The following is a 17,083-nucleotide window of genomic DNA, read 5'->3' on the forward strand; positions in this document are numbered from 1 at the left end:
AGGATCCAGGGAAGGTGCCCAGCAGGAGGTCAGGCCAAAGCATCAGCATTCTGATCCCCACTTACTCACTAAGATCTGGGAGAGGGGGAGGTGGAGGTGGGGATCCAGCAAGAGCCAGTCAGGCCCCTGGCAGGTGATGCAAGGATCCTGAGAGCTCGGGAGGTGGGGGTGGGGGTGGGGGTCCGGCAAGAGCCAGTCAGGCCCCTGGCAGGTGATTCGAGGATTCTGAGAGCTTCTAGAAACCCCGGAGCCCTCAGATTAGTTCCCTTAAAATTGCCCCACTTATCCCCTAACCACGACGCCAGCTACCACACACAGACTGGGGCTCTGCCACTCTGCTTTATTGGAATGGCTCCGCATCTGAGAGCACAGCAGGCTCAGCCCTGCTTCAGAGTGGAGGCCAGACCAGGCTGGGTGAGTGACCAGCAGGACTCACGAGATTTCCAACACAGGAGAGGCGAACTACAGACTGTGGGCACAGCACAGCACAGCACAGGACAGCCAATTTAGTTTTTCTTTTATATATAAACAAATAATTTAAAAATTGAGTAATATATAGAGTTTCTCTAGAGAGAGACTTTGCAACAAAATATATATATAAAGAATATGACCTCCTGGGTAAACGAAGCAGCATCTCGAGCGGAGGAAAGAGGGCTCCTCATGCACTGGAGAGGGGGCAAGGCCATTGCATATCTTGGAAGAGGGTGGAGGAGTAGAGGGCTGGCTAGTCAGGGTGTCTGCATTATTTTCTCTACGTTGCAGGTTTTTTATGGCTTTGGCTAAAGCAAGTGAAGCAGCGGAGGTACTAAGGTGCTAAACTGAGGCCTCTTGGTCTCTGTGTATAAAACAAAAGGAGGGGGGCAGGAGACAGCCATCAAGCCCTCTCGAACCTCCAGCTGAGTGGAAGCAGATGGAAGACGTTCTTCAGGGCTGGGGGGAGGCTGGGGAATAGGGTTTAGCAGCCTCCTCCCCCCATACCCTCTGCATCCCTGCACTCCCACACATCTGTCCTTGCTGATAGTGTCTACTGGAAGGGAGGCAGTTAATCTCCCCTACACTCTGTTGTTAATCCCTAGCAGCAGCTGGGACAGAGATGGCAGGAAGGACCTGTGTCAACCCCATGAGCCTTCTCCTTTGGGGCAGACAAACAGCCAGGAGCCTGGGGAAACAGGGATGAGCAGGGCATTGGTTAGGCAGTGAGGCTCGGCCACTCCCTTGGGTCCCATCTGTAGCTCTGCCCACCAAACTTGGCGGGGGTCTGGGGGGTATCCTCTGGATGAGCAGAGCCAGCTAAGAGGAGCCAAATGTCCCTGACAGGGTAGGGGAGAGGCAGGACTTGGGGAATTCAGAGGAGTTGGAATTGGTCTCAGAAGCCCTTCTGACTCATTCAGACCTGGACTCCTCCAGGATCTGGGGTAGGTTCTGATCCCGGGGGCCAGGAGCTGGGGCTGAGGCTGGGGCTGGGGCTTGGGTGGGAGCTGGTGTAGGGGTGGGGGCCTGGGCAGGGCCTGAAGTAGGTAGGGGAGGTTTGCTGCCAGGATGGTACTCGTGGGCAGCCTTGGGCTCATTGGTATGGTAGGAGCCCTTGTAGCGATGATTTTGCAGATAGAAGAGCACCAACATTCCTACCAGCCCCAGCAGCAGAAAGGCCACCAAAACTGAAAGGAAGAAAAGGAACAATTCAGGGCAGATCTTTGGGATTTCACCTGTATACGCACGCGCGCGCACACACATGCACATGCGCGCACACACATACACACTCTCTCTCTCTCTCTCTCTCTCTCTTTCTCTCTCTCTCTCTCTCGGCCAGAAGCATAATGTATGACACTCAGCTAGCTGTTGGACCACACTAAGCTCATCTCACATGTCTGGCAGGTTTGACTTCCTGGCTTAAGCCCTGCCACCTTCTATTTCGAATATTCTGTTTCCACATCCCTGGTAGTTACCCCAGTTTCTCATCTCTCTAGGTGTTACTGTACCCCTGTTTCCCCATCCCTTAGCTATAGCCCCATTTTAATATTTCATTTAAAAATCTGTAACATCCTCAAACATTTACAAATCTCTGCCTAGGTATATGGCACCTTCAGCATAGCCTCTCTCATCATCCTTTGTACCTTTGCCGCCCTGTAGCCTTGAGAATAAGGGGTAGGGAGAGGATGCTGACAGGCCAGGGCAGCCTTGGGAGGTCATGTTAGTGATCAGTGCTACTCACAGCCCAAAAGTATGGCAACCCATCCTTCATCATGGTAGTACGGGAAGTCTGGAGAGGAGGAAGCACCCATTAGGAGATACATCCTCCATGTTAAGAATCATTTCCCTTCCCTGTCGTCCCTCCCTTCCATCCTCTGTGTCCTGGGAATGTACCTGGGGGCAGATACCAGGGATCAAGCTCAGGTGGCACCTCTGAAACAAGACGTGGCATGGCTCCACAGTTAGATTCGGATAGTTCTCCCTGAACTCGAAGGGCCTCAGCTAGCTCAGCAGTCATGGGTCGAGGGGTTCGGAAGTGGGTCTTGAGGGGAGCCACATTGTTGAATCGAACACCAGACAGGCAGCCTGAGAAACCTGGGGTGTTGTAGCGCTGGATCTCTGGGTCAATGACTCCTGTCTCTGAGGGAGAGGCGGGCCCAGAAAGAGGGGCTTGGACCCAAAGGCCCAGCCCCTCTCACTGTCCACAGCTTTCCTACTCATCGTTCCCACCACCCTCACTGCCATTCCCAGTGCCTTGACTTTCCTTGAGGATCCAGGAACATATCCCACAGCTCCTTGCCTAAAACATATCCGCACCCACAGCTTACCCATCACACGCCCTAGATACAAGGCCTTGGGTGAGTCCAACTGGCTGTCCACCAACAGCGAGAACTTCTGCTCTGTCAGTGGGAAGTAGTCCACCTGAGGCAGGGAGGGAGAGGTCGATGAGGGAGCGGGAACCAGAGGCAGATGCCTGTGGGGTGGACTGGAGCTGTGCAGACCCTGGGAATATACCTGGGGGCAGACACCGGAGATCTCTCATTCTGTCCAAACTGGTGGTGCCAAGTGGGTGAGTCCTAGCTCAATCTAAAGTAGGCAACTCCTGGGCCCAGATGTAGGATTTGGTATATATGTTTTTATTATTTTATTTTATTTTGAGATGAAGTCTTGCTCTGTAGCCCAGGCTAGAGTGCAGTGCTGTGATCTCGGCTCACTGCAATCTCCACCTCCTGGGTTCAAGCAATTCTCCTGCCTCAGCCTCCTGAGTAGCTGGAATTACGGGTACGTGCCACTGCACCCGGCTAATTTTTTTTGTATTTTTTAGTAGAGATGGGGTTTCACCATGTTGGCCAGGCTGGTCTTGAACTCCCAACCTCAGGTAAACCACCTGCTCGGCCTCCCAAAGTGCCAGGATTACAAGCATGAGCCACCACACCTGGCCCTATTTTATTTATTAAATATTTTTCTTTGTGAAGACGAGGTCTCACTGTGTTGTTGCTCAGGTTGGTCTCAAACTCCTGGCCTCACGTGATCCTCCCTCTTCAGCCTCCCAGTGTTGGGATTACAGGTAGGTGTGAGCCACTGTGCCTGGCCTATATATTTTTTAAAAGCCTGGCTTTGAGCCCCATTGTTGCAGCTTACAGCGGTTTGACTTTGGGTAAACCACTTTTTACTTCCTGTTTTTTGTTTTTGTTTTGTTTTTGTTTTTTGATGGAATCTCTCTCTGTCACCTAGGCCTGGAGTGTGGTGGCATGATCTCAGCTCACTGCAACCTCCGCCTCCCAGGTTCAAGCAATTCTTCTGCCTTGGTCTCCCAAGTAGCTGAAAACACTTTACTTTCTGAGGCTGTTTACCGATTTGTAAAGCACTTAAATAAGAATGCCTGTTGTCCTAAACTACCTCTTGTAGCTATGCCAGTCATGAGGGTTACATGAGGTGACACACATGAAAATCCTCTATACATTGAAATGTGCTCTACAAATGTTAAGCATTTGATGTTTTCCTGGATGCCACAGCCGAGATCACTATGTTATGATCTGAACTGGCTCACCTCCCTCTATGCGCACCTGGATGAAGAGGTTGCGGTAAACGCGGGTGATATTGACGCTGTGGGGCTGGCCATCCGTCACTGGTCGGGTGGTTAGCTGGTACACGTAGGGACTGGTGCCCAGCTGATATCGCAGCTGAAGGGTCCCTGTGGGGTGGGGAGAAGAAATCTGGGGTCTCAGCCCCCATGACCCCCATCATCTAAGAGCATGTGAGTCTTTGTATTTGTGAATCAGTAGAAGAATTAGGGGCACCTGGGTGAAGCTGGAGTTGGGCGAGAGCCTGGGAGAGCTTACCATCATCCTTGATGAGCACAGCCATATAGTCACGCACGAAGGAGCTGACGTAGAGCAGGACAGCGGGGGCGGAGCTGGTGCTGAAGCTGAAGGAGACCTCCTCTCCCGTAACATTGTAGACAGGCCCACGGTAACCGGGCACAGGCCGACCAGGCCGGGGGTAGTCAGGCAGGCGGTACCCGGGGCCATGGTAGCCAGGCACATAGCCCGGAGTGTCATAGCCTGGGATATAGCCAGGCTCATAGCCTGGCACTGGCCGGCTCAGCATGTGAGAGAACTCCCTGGCCGCAGAGCGCAGCGCTGACTGTAGGTTATAGCGCATCCAGGTGCCCGGCTCAAAGAAACCGCCAATATCTGCAGGTAGTAGCAGGGAGGTCAAGGCCCCACACTGCTCACTCCCCAATGCAGAGGTTTTAATGTCATCCATACATACATCCTGAGCCTTGGTTCAGTTTCTGCCACCCTCACAAGCCTCTGTTTACTTTTAGGTCTCCTTGAGCCCCTCTGTCACAGAACAGAAACTTACAGCCATAGGAAACTTGAGATCATCTGATCCAACCCCTGCATTGTACAAACGGGGAAACAGGCTCAGAGATGAGTAGTGACTTGCTTAAAGACACACAGTGCCGGGCGCGGTGGCTCACGCCTGTAATCCCAGCACTTTGGGAGGCCGAGGTGGGTGGATCACGAGGTCAAGAGATCGAGACCATCCTGGTCAACACGGTGAAACCCCGTCTCTACTAAAAATACAAAAAATTAGCTGGGCATGGTGGTGCGTGCCTGTAATCCCAGCTACTCAGGAGGCTGAGGCAGGAGAATTGCCTGAACCCAGGAGGCGGAGGTTGCGGTGAGCCGAGATCGTGCCATTGCGCTTCAGCCTGGGTAACAAGAGCGAAACTCCGTCTCAAAAAAAAAAAAAAAAAGACACACAGTAAGGCTGGGCGCAGTGCTATAATCCCAGCACTTTGGGAGGCCAAGGCGGGTGGATCACGAGGTCAGGAGTTGAAGACCAGCATGCCCAACATGGCAAAACCCCATCTCTACTAAAAATACAAAAATTAGCTGGGCATGGTAGTGCACGCCTGTAATCCCAGCTACTATAGAGAGGAGACAGGAGAATTGCTTGAACCGGGGAGGGCAGAGGTTGCAGTGAGACAAGATCGCGCCACTGCACTCCAGCCTGGGTGACAGCGAGACTCCATCTCAAAAAAGACACAGTTAGGGGGACAGCCAAGATTAGAATGGAGATATCCTGACCCCACGTAGTATATGTGCCACCAGTCACACTTCCAAACCACACCAGCAATCTGTTGGTCCCTAAGTCTTGTATCTTCCTAGTCCCCGAGACTCCTCCCATCGGTAACCCCCTGCCCATATATCCCTCCTATAGACCAGCCTTAGGGAAGATGCAGTCTGGGTGTGTGTGTAGAATCTTGTTATGGGGAATGTCAAGGCTCACCTTAACCAAGAACCAGGTCATAGACATGTTTTAAGAATACAGTAGTCATCATATACACTTAAAGGGAGTTTGCCTGTGTTACCATGGTGATAGCGGGAAGATGGGGAAGTGATTTCCTTTTTTTTTTTTTTTTTTTTTTTTTGTAGACACAGTCCTTGCTGTGTCCCCCAGGCTGGAGTACAGTGGCACAATCATAGCTCACTGCAGCCTTGACCTCCTAGGTACAAGTGATCCTGCCACCTCAGCTAGGCCTAAGTGTGTACCACCATGCCCCTAATTAGGAATTTTTTTTGGCCAGGCATGGTGGCTCATGTCTGTAATCCCAGCACTTTGGGAGGCCAAGGCGGGCAGATCACAAGGTCAGGAGTTTGAGACCAGCGTGGCCAATATGGTGAAACCCAGTCTATACTAAAAATACAAAAATTAGCTGGGCGTGGTGGTGCACACCTGTAGTCCCAGCTACTCGGGAGGCTGAGGCAGAAGAATCACTTGAACCCAGAAGGCGGAGGTTTCAGTGAGCTGAGATCACGCTACTGCACTCCAGCCTGAGTAACAGAGCAAGACTGTGTCTCAAAAAATAAATAAATACATAAAAGAATTTTTTTTTCTTTTAGAGACAGGGTCTTGCCATATTGCCCAGGCTGGTCTCAAGCTCTTGGCCTTAAGCAGTCCTCCTACCTTGGCCTCCCAAAGCATGCTTGATGATTTTCAGCTCTTTTTGCACAGCTAGCTGTACCATCCTTTCCTGTTCATGCCTTTGAAGTCACCTATCGTCTTCAACTGCCTGATTCCCCAAACTCAGAGCCCAGGAACCCAGCGACAACTCTAATTTTCCATGATGCGGGCTTTACATGATATTTGCTTCCCTGCCCTCCCTACTTCCCATTACACCCTATGGCTTCCTGTTGCCCCGTAACCAGCAGCACTGACCGTGGTTGCAATACGGCCCATCAAAAGCTGTGAGGTCACAGTCACATGTGTAGTAGCTATAGCGCTCCACGCAGCGGCCTCCATGGAAACAGGGGAGCCGGGGGTGGGCACAGTGGCCTGTGCAGTTGGGTGAGGTACCCTCAGAGGCATTGGCACGGCCCTCCAGGTTCAGAGTCACTCCATTCAGACGCATGGCCCTCAAGCAACCCACAAAGGGGCGTCTCTTAAGCTCTGCAGATCCTGTGAAGGGTAGGCAACAGGTCAAGAAATGGAGGTAGAGCCAGAGACAGGAGTAAGTATTGTAGTTAGAAAGGGAGCCAAGGGGGTTAGAAAAATAGAATGGGATACAAAGGCCTGGAGGGACAAGTGAAGCCCTAGCTTGCTCTGAAGCAGAGGGGACTGGCACCTAAGACATGAGGCTCCTGGAAAACCAGGCGAGTGGCCTTGGAGGGTGGGAAGGGAAAGGAGGCTTCAGACCTGCCTCTGGGTTGCTGCTCACCGATGTAGAGGGGCTGATCATACTCCATCCAGATGTAGGTCTGCAGCGGCATAGGCCGCAGCACCCAGGGCCGGTGGTCTACTCGGAGCCGGGCCTGCTTCACGTTGATTTCAGCCCGGACCAGGTGCCACTCGTCGTCATTGAACTCAAAGTCGTCTGAGTGTACTGTGAGGTTCTCATCCCCATTCCCCACATCAAAGGCGAAGACCACATCCCGGGATGCTGGACAATGTGATGGGGTGGGGAGGAGAAAAGGACTCAGGCCTATAAGACCCTTCATGGATTCCTTGCCCAGTACAACCTCTTTCCCTCACCTCTTCGGATCTCCTTGAACATCCCTCCTATTTGTCTGTAGCTTGCAATGAAACTTACCAACTGCTTAAAACCTCATACCCTTAGTCTCTCCCCAAATCACAGATCCCTGAAGCCAGCCTCCCAGCCTCACCTCCCAGGCTAGAAGCATGGCTAATCAGCAGTGAGAGGGACTCGAAGGCCCAGCTTCCTTATGTATAAGGAAGGGGCTTAAGGCTCAGAGAAGCCAAGTAAGTGCCTAGGGTCACCTGGCCAGCCATCAAGACTGAGCAAGGGCTAGAACCCAGGGTCATCTCAACCCTTCCCATACTGCCTGTCAAAAGGGCATCTGTCCTTGGCTCCAACCCCAGCCTGCACCTGCCTAGGTCTCCCCAGACAGCACCTTCATCTACCCCGAGGCCCTCCCACAGTCTGCCGGCTCACTGTTGAGTTCCACCCGCACATAAGGTCGGCGCCACTGGCAGTAAGGGCCCCCCATATTCTCTAGAAAGACTCCTGAGGGAGCAGAGGTCCTGAAGTAGAAGGAGACATCCAGGCTGTGGTTGGCACGGATTGGGGGGAAGCGTAGTGCAGCCCCGGTGTGGAAGGAAATGGTGTTCCAGGAATTTCCTACAAAAGCAGATGGAGGAAGGTCTTGTCAGGGAGATTGGGGGGTGGAAGAAGGGAACCTGGGATTGGGGGCAGGGAAAGTCGGTCAAAGGGGGAGAGTTGGAGGTCACGGAGGGGAGACTAAGGAGTGGAATGAAAGAGGAGCCAGGTGCAGAGGGGCAGTGACAGAAGTGGCATCACAGCAGGAGCTGGGGGTCGGCACCCCAGCCAGAGACCTCCAGTGACTCATGCGGCCTAGCTTTTGGAAACTGGAGAGTCAGCTCTGGAAGGGCACACAAAAGGGGACTGCCACTCACGATCGCCATAGCAGCGCAGAGGCCTCAGGAAGAACTGGGCCTCAGAAGTGGAGCGGTTCGTATCCCCTATCACTATCTGAGTGACAGGCAGATGGTCCACAAAGGTCAGCAGTCCCTTGTCAGTTCTCCTGTGGGGGCAGGATGCCGTGGCTCAGCCCCAGCCACTCAGCTCCCCCTGGACTCCTAAAAACCCTGTCCTTTTGCCCCCTCACCACTGGGGCTGGTCAGCATCACAGTTGCAGTACAAGGCAGGGTCCACACAGCTCCGGTCCAGACCACAGGCACAGCGCTGGATCCCAGGCTGGGAGCCTCCCCAGTAGAAGTGCTGCTCCTCATTTCGGCCAATCCAAAAGCTGTAGGGGTAGCCTCCTGGGGAAGAGGTGCAGCAGCTTCCAGGTCCTGTCCCTCCAATAGCCTCTGGGCCCCTCTGGCCCTTCCGACCAGCCCAGACCCCTCCTTGAATCTTCTAGCCCAAGGCCCAAGCTGAGCTCTCTGGCTTCCTTCTCCCAGGCCCCCATTGGTGTCTCCTCTAGCTCCGCCACCTCCCTGACCCCAGCCCTGACCTGCAGTGTTGAGCAGCCGGGAATTGTAGCAGGAGAACTCGATCCACTGTTCACAATGCTGGGAAGCATTGGCAAGGGCACTGACTTCCTCCCAGGATGCATTCCAGTACTGGACAGCCCCCAGGAATGGCCGCTCCATGCTGGAACCTGTTACCCGAGTTGTCCACAGCCTGTCATGCCGCACAACTGTCCACGCTCGATTCTCTGGGAGACAAGAGGGGACAGAGCTTTGGCTGGAGTTGGGCATTCTCTACCCATCTTCCTGCCTACCTCCACCACTGCTGCTGCAATTCAGAGCCACTGAACATGGCCAGCAGCTCCATTCCAGCTCTGTTCTGGGAACTCTGCATTGTAGGCTGGAAATGAGATAGCTGGAGTGGGTAAGGAAGCTGGGATTTACTTTGAAGGCTAGATTACAAATTCCTCAGTGTCCTCTTCCCCTCTGCCCTCTTTACCCCCCCTATTTAGTCTAACTGGCCCCCACCCACCACTCTCCCTCCCTGTTCTCCCCTCATCCCCTCAGAGACACTTACCTCGGATATCACAGTACACTACAAATGGCTTCAGGGGGCCACTGCCATCGGGATCAATGGTGAAGTTTCCAGAAGTTTTCCCACTGAGCCGATAAGCCTCACAGGATTCCTTATACAAAGCTTGCAGATGGTAGGGTGAGACAAAGGCAGTTAGAGAGTTAGAGGGCTGGCTGGGCGCAGTGGCTCAGGCCTGTAATCCCAGCACTTTGGGAGGTTGAGGCAATGGATCACCTGAGGTCAGGAGTTCGAGATCACCCTGACCAACATGGTGAAAACCCTGTCTCTACTAAAAACACAAAAATTAGCTGGGCGTTGTGGTGCACACCTGTAGTCCCAGCTACTTGGGAGGCTGAGGCAGGAGAGTCGCTGGAACCCAGGAGACGGAGGTTGCAGTGAACTGAGATGACACCACTGCACTCCAGCCTGGGCAGCAGAGTGAGACTCCATCTCAAAAAAGGAAAAAGAGAGAGTTAGAGGGCTAGAAGGGCCAGCCCCACCATCTCTAGCAGCCTCTGATCCCCAGCAGCCTTCTCCTGACTCCCCTTGTCCCTGACTCTCCCCTAAACTGCATCTGGCTTACGTGTGTGGCAGGTCTCTCCCTTGTAGCCCGTCAGTTCACAGTAGCAGATGAAGTCATCCCAAGACTGGTAGCAGCGTCCATCATGCTCACACATGTTAGGGCTGCACCTAGGAAAGGGGTCAGCACCAAGGGAAGGAGCCTTACTGGGAGCTAGAGAGTGAGGTCTGATCTCTTAGAGCCCCAGAACCCGGTGAGACACACCTGCCTAGCTAGCTGGGTGTATGCCCAGATGCAGGGGCACTAGGCAGTCCTTGGGGCTCAAGTACTACTGGTCACCCTTCCTGAAAACAGCAAAACATGCCTTATTCTACCCCATCATTCACCCCCCCAAAAAAAAACCCCCTCTAGGACCAAAAGCATATGCATCATTTCCATCCTAAGAATGTATCACCTTAAGGGAAGAAATAGGAGGTAAGAGATCAAAGAAGAATCATCCCCAACAGGGGACTAGGGAGCAGAGACAAGGAGAAGGGAAATTATTGAGAAAGGCCATTCCTGCTGGGAGACCAGGGAAGAGGGCTTTGGAGGGGTCACCTCTTGTTGGGGGCTTCTGGGTACCTATCAGTGATGCCACATGTATCAAAGAGGACCTCAGCATAGAATCCAAGCCGCCGGCCCTCCACCAGGGTCAGGTTGACCAGTTGACCATCCACCTTGAGCAGCTCCATGCAGCCATGGAATGCCGTCTGGTTGGAGTGGCAGTCCCATCGACTGGCTGGCTTGGGACAACCTGGAGCAACCACCCCTGTGAGACCCTCCCCAGGGGAGACCGCAAAGACCCTCCCCCAGGGAGATGCCAGTGGGGACCCAGAAGGAAGGAAGAAACAGGACTAGGACCAAAGTATAGATTATGGCAATGGCCTTCCACTTCTGAGGCCCCAGAGGGGAAGGAGGACTTGATCCCTCCAGAATTGTCCATGTGGCCCTATCTGGGTGGACTTAGATGAAGCCCTCCCACCCAGAAACAGAGGTCCGGTCAGGTTGGCCCCCACTTACCCCCAAAGAAGTATGAGGTCCCTGTCCGGATCAGCAGTGGATATGAGACCCTGACCTCTGCCCCCTCCACATCATCAATGCTGATGACGGCATGGTTTTCCTGCGCCACAAAATTCACTTCGTGCCAAAAGCCGTCGTTTAGTCGGTACCCTGGACAAGAATGGATGATGGTGTGGGTGGAGGGAGGCAGCAACTAGCCTAGAAGAATGTCCTGAGTGGGGAAGCAGCAGCCCCACTGTGTCCCCGTAGCAGCCTGTGTGCCCCCGTGATTACCCTTCTCACACCCAGTGGAGATCTCTCTGAATGTCTCTTCATTCTCCATGACCCAGCAACTGCCACAGAGTCTGCACGTTATAAATGAGTAACGAAATCTCCAGGGGCCCTCTGGAACTGGAGAATACCAGGACTCCCAGGCTTCCCCCTTCACCAAGAAACCGCAGCCTCTGAGAACTGCCTCCTCACTGCCTCCAGCCACTCCCACCTTTCCCAGTACCCTGGGACCTCCTGCCGGGCCCCCTTCACTCCCTCTCCCCTCTCCAGAATGTAAAGGCCTCCGTCCAGGCCTACAGCATTCCCGGGCTCCCCTCCCCTTCTTTTCTCTGCTTGTGCCTCCCCCGAAACGCTCTCACCAGCAGCGAACTGAAGCTTCTTTCGGCCGCTCTGTGCGATGGACACGTTGACCTGCCCTTCGCTGAGCATCAGCTCCACATGCCCCAGCCCATCTCCCAGGCGGGAGAAAAGGAGAAGCCCGGTGAGGTCCCAAGTGCGGAAGCGAAATGAGACTGCCAGGCGACCGCGACGCGGGAAACCGGGCACTTGCACGAAGTTGTGAGGGCCTCCGAAGTTGATGGGGTGCGGTACCGGGTCCAGGCAACGAAACGCCACCTTACCCTAGGGGCAAAAGTGATGACGCATCAACACCCGGGAGCCGCTTCTGCCCCCGCTGAGAGTTGTTTTCACACTGGTCTAAGACCCTGGCCACCGCCCTCCCTCGGTGTTGACAGGGTGAGATCTCCAACCATGACATGACCCCCTTCCCCTCCAAGCTCGTCCATCCGCGGAGGGGACCCCCAACCCAGTCAGCCCTTGGAACTCTGCTCGCTTCCTCTCGCTGATCTCCACCATCTGCAGCGTGACCACTTCTTTCCTTCCAGTATCGAGAGGCAATTTCGGGCCACAGACATGGCTCCTGCCAGCTTCCCGACAGAGCTCCAGAGTCGGAGAGGGGGTGAGGGGAGCATATCAAAGAAGCCATCGGTTCGAGTCCTACTCAGCCACTGCGCAGTTGTGCGTCCCCTGGTCAAGCCACTCCCTGTGTCTGCGCCTTACGTTGCTTATCTATGAATTAAGCAGATCATTGGACCCACCCACGGCTTCTTAACTGGGAGGCTGCGTGGCTTGCGCACCTCAAGTGAGACCCGCCCCCGCGTCCAACTTGAGCATTTGGCTGGGGACAGAGGGATCCTCGGCTTTTATCTGATGCCCATTATCTCTTCCCGTTCCACCTCTTTGCTTTCCACGAGGCTTTGGTATCCTGTCCTCCCAGACCCCCTGCCCACTGGCCTCGAAGGTGATCCGGGAATGGCGCCGCACGGCCAGGTCTGCGATGTTGACGCGGTTGAAGATTACGTTTTCTATGCAGCCGCGGAAATTATGCCGATAGGCGAGGTTCTTCCGCGCGGCTCCCACCAGACCTCCGATGAACATCTGCGGGAGGGGTGGGGAATGAGGCCTCTCCGGCACAGGAGCGCGCCTACCTTTCTCGCGCGTCCCCGCCGGACGCTTTCCCAAGCGCCAGGTGGGGATTTGTAAAAGACTTGAAACACACGTCCCCAGTGTCGGTACTAAAGCTCGCTAGGCCTTTCAAGGCTTGAGTTCGAGCTCTGACTCCAGCACAAATCGGCCGAACGCCCTTGGGCAAGTCAATTAGTCTGTCTGGGATTCTTCTCTGCAGTCGGGGCCAAGGTCTTTAACAACTCCAAAAACTTGTGGGAGGATCTAAGGGGACAATTTTCCTGCCTTGTCTAGTCCCCAAAATCTGGATTTCCAAACCGCATCTCAGTTCTGAAATGGTGCCTGGGAGTCTGCATGCTAACAGCAACAACACCCACCAAAACAAACGAACAAAAACAGGCCTTTTTCTGGTGAGCAGCAAGTTTGCCAAGGGCTGCTAGGATATTCGGGAATTGGAATTCGAGGTCTTTAAAAAAAAAAAAAAACAAAAAACCTTAAATAGAGGTGTGATGTCATTGTGTTGTCCAGGTCTGTCTTGAACACCTGGCCTCAAGCAGTCTTCCCATCTCAACCTCCCAAAGTGCTGGGATTACAGGCATGAGCCACCACCCCCAACCTGAAATGTGAGGTCTTACCTCAGAGAGAAAGAGAAAGAGAGGAGAGAGAGAGAGACAGAAAGACAGAGAGAGACTGTCCTCCACTCACTCACCCAGCACCCCGCCCCCCCCAACGAAATGGCATCTCCCGAATCTCTCACCTCATTGTCCAGATTCAGCCTCTCAAAGTCTCCATTGAGAATAAAGCGTTGCACATAGCCGTCCAAGGTGAAATTTACATCTCGGCCAAATCGGTCCACCCGCACGTAGTGCCAGTGCTGGTCATTGAGGACGCCGCCAGCGCTCACCGTGGTGTGACCTGGTCTTGGCTGGATGGGGCTGCTGCCTGAGGGTGGGGCAGGACAGAGTGAGACCTCAAGCCAGGAGAACTCCAGGGAGTCCCAGCTCCTAGGCAGAACACAAAGCCCAGGACAACCAGGGAGAGTGGGCGACTACAGCAACAGCCATTGGCGGGTGTTTGACAGGGTAAGCCATTTAGCCTCTGCTTCCTGTCTGTAAAACTTGGAACACATGAGCTGCTTCTATCCCATCCCGGGGGTGTTGCAAAGCTAACGAGATACAATATGTGTGTGTGTGTGTGTGTGTGTGTGTGCATATGCATAGTTTTACAAGGGACCTGAGGCTGGGAAAGTGCCCCATCCAAGGTCACAGCGCTGGGTAGTGGTAGAGCTGAGACTGGAATCCAGTTCCCTTGACTCCGACTCCAGTGTTTTGCTAGCACCAAATGCAACAAGAAAGGGGCAGTTTGGAATGGAAGACCAGGCGTGAGCGCGGCTGCGCGGAGGAGTGGCGCGAGGAGCGCGGTGAGAGAGCGTCAGGGGTTGGCTCCCGCATCGCACCCAGTCGCCGAGCTCACCCAGACTCATGTGCAGCAGCAGGTGTGCCCCCTCCAGTTCCAGCGTCACGTAGTCGCCTTGGGCGCCCTCGGCGTGCAGCAGAAGCCCGTCCTTCTCCTCGGTCTTGAAGCTGAAGGCGAACACGTCCCACAGGCTTCGGCTGACCCCTCGCGGGAAGCGGTATGAGATGGCGTCGTCGCCGTCGAAATAGAGTATATCGGACTCTGCGGAAAGGACAGTGGGTGGGCCGGGGACTGGGGAGACTGTCTCCCGGGCCTCCTCCGCGCTCTCTGCACGCTTACTGTATGGGCAGCCGTAGAGACCAAGCCTCAGACCGATCTTGCCACGTGGGTTCCAGGCCAGGGGCACGATGCGGATGTAGCGCGCAGTGAAGTGGTAGTGCAGGTCGTGGCGCACCACCGCTGACTCGTTCACGTTACCAAAGAAAGTCTGCGGGGGTGGGGGAGAGGAGTCAGTAACCACCTCCCATCTTCTGCTGCTTTCTCCATAGCCTCCCAGCCCCAACTTTCATACCCAGCCAATCTCGACTTCTGGAAAGTAAAGACTCCTTGATCTCCCCTGCTGGGTGGCTTTGCCCCCAGTTTCCCTAAAGTGTCCTCTCCCACCATCCTATTATTTCCTCAAACCTGAAATCAAATGTCGCCTCCTTAGGATGCGCTGCCAGGTTTTACCCTAAAGTATATTAAACCCTGTGAACCGTGCGTTTCGCGCACGTCCTAGGCTGACAGTCCCTCTGGAGAGAGTCACTGCTCCTCATCGGTGCCTTCACCCCCGCCCCTTCCATTTTCCCAGAGGCTGGTGCCCAGCCCGGAGCCTGGAGCAGAGGACGCTCCCCAAGTGGTCCCGCCTTGACATCCAGAGTACCGAGTTGTGGCCTCGCTGGTAGAACGGTGTCCAGCTGTCCACTCGGTCGCCGTAGAGCAGCATGTAACGTGTGACCCAGTCCCAAGAATTAAAGGAGCCCTGTGTGGCCACGGCCCGTATCCGGTGCTTCTTCATTAAGTCTATCTGGAGCCAGGGATTCGGATCCCCAATCCGTGGTGACCAGCCGCTTATGCCTATAGAAGGGGCAGGAGCTTTAACCAGCTACCCCTCTCCCTGAAGCCCTCCGGAGTCCCCCACCCTGCCAAGATTCGCTGCCGGTTCGCAGCTGTTGCTCCGCGGAGCTCACCGTGCAGCCTGGCGAATCGCGGCGCAGTGAAGAGACTGTAGTAGGAGGAGGCACCCAGGGATCGTGCATACAAGGGACCCACCAGCTCCTCGTCGCAGCCGTCTAGGGTAAAGAAACTGACAAGTTAGTCAGCGCTGGCCCCTCCCAAGCCCTTCCAAAGGCCGGCCCACTGAGCAACCGAAACTCCGAATTATCTGCCCCCAACCCCCACCCCCAGACACACACTACCTTAAAGTCATCTATTCAATCCTGGCTGCAGCAACAGCTGCATGCTCAGAGGAGGCTGCCTTCTTCTAGGGAAACACCTAGGCTACACCTATAGGCCCAAGGCCAGACCCTCCCTAGCTAGCCCAGTACCTGCCCTGGTTTAGTACTTCCCCGAACTCAATCCTAAACATCAGCATCTTCCAGAACCTGAGTCAGCCCAAGACACCAATCCAGCTCCAACCCTAGCCTCAATCCCCACTCCGCCCCCAAAACATGCACCATCCCCAAATACAGGCCTTGCACCCAACCTCAGCCAGTCCTAGGACCATCAACAGCTCCATGTCCAGCCTTAGCATCAATCAGGGACACCAACTCCTGCTTGGATCCCAGCCACAAAACCCAGCCCCAGCCACAAACCCCAGCCCTAGCCACAAAACCTGGCCCTTGGCGGGCTCCAAAGTCCAGCCTCAAGCCCTGGCAAAACCTTAATTCTGCTCTCGGTCACCAGTACTACACGTATATCTCAGCCCTAGCCTCAGACCCAGGCTTGGATCCCATCCCCAAATCCCTGCCCGGCTGACTTCATCCTCGCCCCGGAGCCCAGCCCCAGCCCCGGGCGCGCGCGGCAGCCTCAGAGCTGCAATGCGGAGCGCGGGGGAGAGGCAGGAAAAGATGAGAGCCAGCGGGCGCGCGCCAGCCGGCCGGGAAGGATCCGCGACCACCAAGCCGCAATGCGGTGCGGGACCGCCCTGTAGGGTCTGGACTCCTGGGCCCAACCCCACCTGCCTCCGAGCCCAACACTCACAGTAGCCCCAGCCCTCGGCTCCTGAGACCGCGGCGAGCAGAATGCAGAAGAGCCGGAGACGCATCCTGCAGGGCTGACGATCCCGGCAGCCGCCTCCCTGTGCCTGGCTCTAGCTAGGACTCGAGTTCTGGCTTGGGCTCCAAGCTCTCCTCCTGGGGTTTGCAGCAGACCGATCTCTCCTCCTCACCCACCCCACCCCTCCTCCCTCTCTCCTTTCGCCCCCAAGCTGGCGCCCTCTCTCTCTCTCTCTCTCTGTCTCTCTCTCTCTGTCTCTCTCTCTCTGTCGTTCCTGGTCCTCCGCTCTTCTCTATCCTCTCCTTTCCACCCTCTCTCCTCTCACCTCCCCCCTTCCCCAGCCTCTCTCTCCTGGCACGCGCCGGTTTCCCGGACCCCGCGCAAGCGCGTGCCTCAGCCGTGCTGCGAAAGGGCGGGGGTAGAGAGCCTCTAGCCACCGGGAAAACCCCAAGTAACCCAAGGCTGGCCGGGACTAAGGCCACAAGGGTGAGGACGGGGAAGCAAAGCCCAGAAGCATCCTGACAATTTCAAGAAAAGGGAAGTGGTGGAGGGGGTAGTGCCTGAAAATGGAATGAAGGGTAAGTAAA

General features: G+C 55.0%; 1 protein-coding gene across 2 annotated transcripts; it reads right to left on the reverse strand.

Annotated features, from left to right (window-relative positions):
* Nucleotides 1–320: 320 nt before the first annotated feature.
* Nucleotides 321–17,036, reverse strand: CNTNAP1 (contactin associated protein 1). 2 transcript variants are annotated; one of them, XM_032279581.1, is made up of 24 exons: nucleotides 16,482–17,036; nucleotides 15,470–15,571; nucleotides 15,163–15,356; nucleotides 14,580–14,727; nucleotides 14,298–14,501; nucleotides 13,582–13,766; nucleotides 12,654–12,797; nucleotides 11,720–11,981; nucleotides 11,091–11,240; nucleotides 10,653–10,824; nucleotides 10,095–10,201; nucleotides 9,515–9,634; nucleotides 8,982–9,185; nucleotides 8,631–8,787; nucleotides 8,419–8,546; nucleotides 7,937–8,122; nucleotides 7,202–7,423; nucleotides 6,703–6,942; nucleotides 4,314–4,667; nucleotides 4,038–4,165; nucleotides 2,799–2,892; nucleotides 2,365–2,610; nucleotides 2,213–2,260; nucleotides 321–1,658 (listed from the first exon to the last, which is right to left on the reverse strand). In XM_032279581.1, exons 1-24 carry the CDS (start codon nucleotides 16,543–16,545, stop codon nucleotides 1,384–1,386), a joined length of 4,134 nt encoding a protein of 1,377 aa, XP_032135472.1. In that variant the 5' UTR covers nucleotides 16,546–17,036; the 3' UTR covers nucleotides 321–1,383. The 2 variants fall into 2 exon arrangements, with proteins under 2 accessions (XP_032135472.1, XP_032135473.1); XM_032279582.1 differs by lacking the exon at nucleotides 16,482–17,036 and adding an exon at nucleotides 15,698–16,309.
* Nucleotides 17,037–17,083: the final 47 nt, after the last annotated feature.

This window comes from Sapajus apella, unplaced genomic scaffold (assembly GCF_009761245.1).
Source record: "Sapajus apella isolate SASKATOON/1434 unplaced genomic scaffold, GSC_monkey_1.0 scaffold12, whole genome shotgun sequence".
In the NCBI taxonomy this organism is placed as follows: domain Eukaryota; kingdom Metazoa; phylum Chordata; class Mammalia; order Primates; family Cebidae; genus Sapajus; species Sapajus apella.

What these genes read in the sequence shown, in the direction of transcription:
- CNTNAP1 (XM_032279581.1), bottom strand. Translation starts at nt 16,545, where the DNA reads ATGCGTCTCCGGCTCTTCTGCATTCTGCTCGCCGCGGTCTCAGGAGCC. An exon ending in ATTCCCGGATCACCTTCGAG is followed by an intron (nt 11,982 to 12,653) that starts GCCAGTGGGCAG and finishes TTTTGCCCCTAG; the next exon opens with GGTAAGGTGGCGTTTCGTTG. An exon ending in TCCCTGGTATCTGCCCCCAG is followed by an intron (nt 2,261 to 2,364) that starts GTACATTCCCAG and finishes CCTCCTCTCCAG; the next exon opens with ACTTCCCGTACTACCATGAT.